At 52.2% G+C, this 1743-nt stretch overlaps 1 protein-coding gene across 1 annotated transcript in view; it reads right to left on the reverse strand.

The window, feature by feature from the left end:
* DRC7 (dynein regulatory complex subunit 7) overlaps window positions 1-1224 on the reverse strand; it is a gene marked incomplete at its 3' end in the record, with an annotated part of 11150 nt that extends 9926 nt beyond the window's left edge. Inside the window, 2 exon segments of the mRNA XM_010017094.1 lie at window positions 506-689; window positions 1106-1224. Coding sequence (XP_010015396.1) covers window positions 506-689; window positions 1106-1224 — 303 coding nt within the window.
* Between the last annotated feature and the right edge of the window lie 519 nt (window positions 1225-1743).

Genomic DNA, 1743 nt, shown 5'->3' on the forward strand with positions numbered 1-1743 from the left:
TTTCAGTTTATATTATATGTTGGGGAAAGCTGACCCAGAGTAACAACTCCAGATGCCAAGGGGAGGATCAGGTACAGAACTAGACAACGGTTGCTAAGCTTGGGCCCAATCCTAAACAAAACCAGACACAAACTTCCACATACACTTCCTTCCCTCCCTGTAACTGCTGTAAAGCTCAGAGTAAGACCTAACTTTGGATTCAGAATCCATACCTGTGATGAAGTCTGAGCCTTATCCATTCTATATGTCTCTTTTACTTTCTTTTATGTTTCTATGGTCTTTCCTGTTTTCAAAGCATCATGCTGCATGGCTGTGTGCTGCCTGCAGCCCACAGGGTACCACCATCATGTGCGTGGTACAAAACTTGTGGATTTGGACAGCTGGGGTGTTCCCAGGGTGCTGGGTGCCTGTTCAGTGTGCTGTGGGCACAGCAAGTGGGTTCCCATTCCCAAGGAAGGGCTGACCTTGCCCAGCATGAGTGTCCCAGCCCCACACCACCCCATACCTCCACTCCACACTCGTTGACTGGGTGGAGGAAGAGACAGAGGTGAATATATTGCTGGAGGAAATCATCAGCGATGTGCAGCAGCTGCTTTTCCTTGGGCGAATTGGTCTTGTATGAGGACGGCAATTGGGACATGTCAACAGAGCTACAGCCAAAATCAATTCCAGGGCAGGAGGAGGCAAAAAGACAGGTAATAAGCCAGGAGCAATTCAGGCAAGATGATCTCCTACCAAAACATGGCAGGGGCTCCTTCTTCCCTAGGAACAAAGGGGATCATATCCATGGACATGATTTTGGCATAGCCAAGCTTCTCTGGAGTGACGGGCAAGCCAACATACATCCAGAGGCTCAGGGGACCATTGTATAGTGTCATGACACAGCAGCAAATGCATGTGCAATGAAGTGAGTCACTTTATCTTACTCACACATGCCCACTCTTGCACGGCCACACCAGGTACATGAAACTTGCTCACTCTCCTCCCTGTGCCAGGGGACCATGCATGCCATCCACATGTGTGCCAGCTCCCTGTGGATCCCAGAGGAACTGTCTCTGCTAATGCCAGCAACTGACCGACACAGATGACTTACTGCTTTGGGACACAGTCTTGCTCCACAGGCACCTTTGTCTCCACATCCTGGAGGTCACCACTGACTGCCAAACCCTTCAGCTTTTCTTCCACTCTTTGCTCATCTTCCTTCTTCTCCTCCAGGGCATCCATTCTGCCTCCTCTGAGGAACTACAGAAACACGTTCACATGGGTGAATTCAGGGGTGGCATGCAGATACACAGCAACACAGAAACATTAGCATGCTGGCCACAGTGATTTAGTATGTGAGCACGGCTGAGGTGTGACAGTGAGGAGCAAGCACTGAATTTGAGTTTGGGCTGGGCTTGGTGAATAACTGGCTGTGTGTTGCTGGGTGCCGTGATGATCAGGGTAGCCAGGCTCAGCACACCATGCTGGACGGTTGTGCTGCAGTCCCTGCTTCTCGTTCCTTGCTGCACCCTTCAACCTGCTTGGGCTGCTGCCATCTGGAAGGCAGCTCTGGAATCCTCCAGGCACAACAGCCTTCGGGCTGCAGGGAGCCGGGCGCGCGGCGCAGGGGCCTTGAAGGGAGTGGGACGTTCTGCAGCACTCGGCAGCCTCCAAGGACAGCAGCTGTTTGTTATTGATATTCTCCCGAGGACGTGGGGGCTTTTTGTCTCCCGCTCCCCGCGGTCAGGCTGACCCCTGAGG

The sequence above is a fragment of the Nestor notabilis genome, unplaced genomic scaffold (assembly GCF_000696875.1).
Source record: "Nestor notabilis isolate BGI_N333 unplaced genomic scaffold, ASM69687v1 scaffold31146, whole genome shotgun sequence".
NCBI lineage: Eukaryota > Metazoa > Chordata > Aves > Psittaciformes > Psittacidae > Nestor > Nestor notabilis.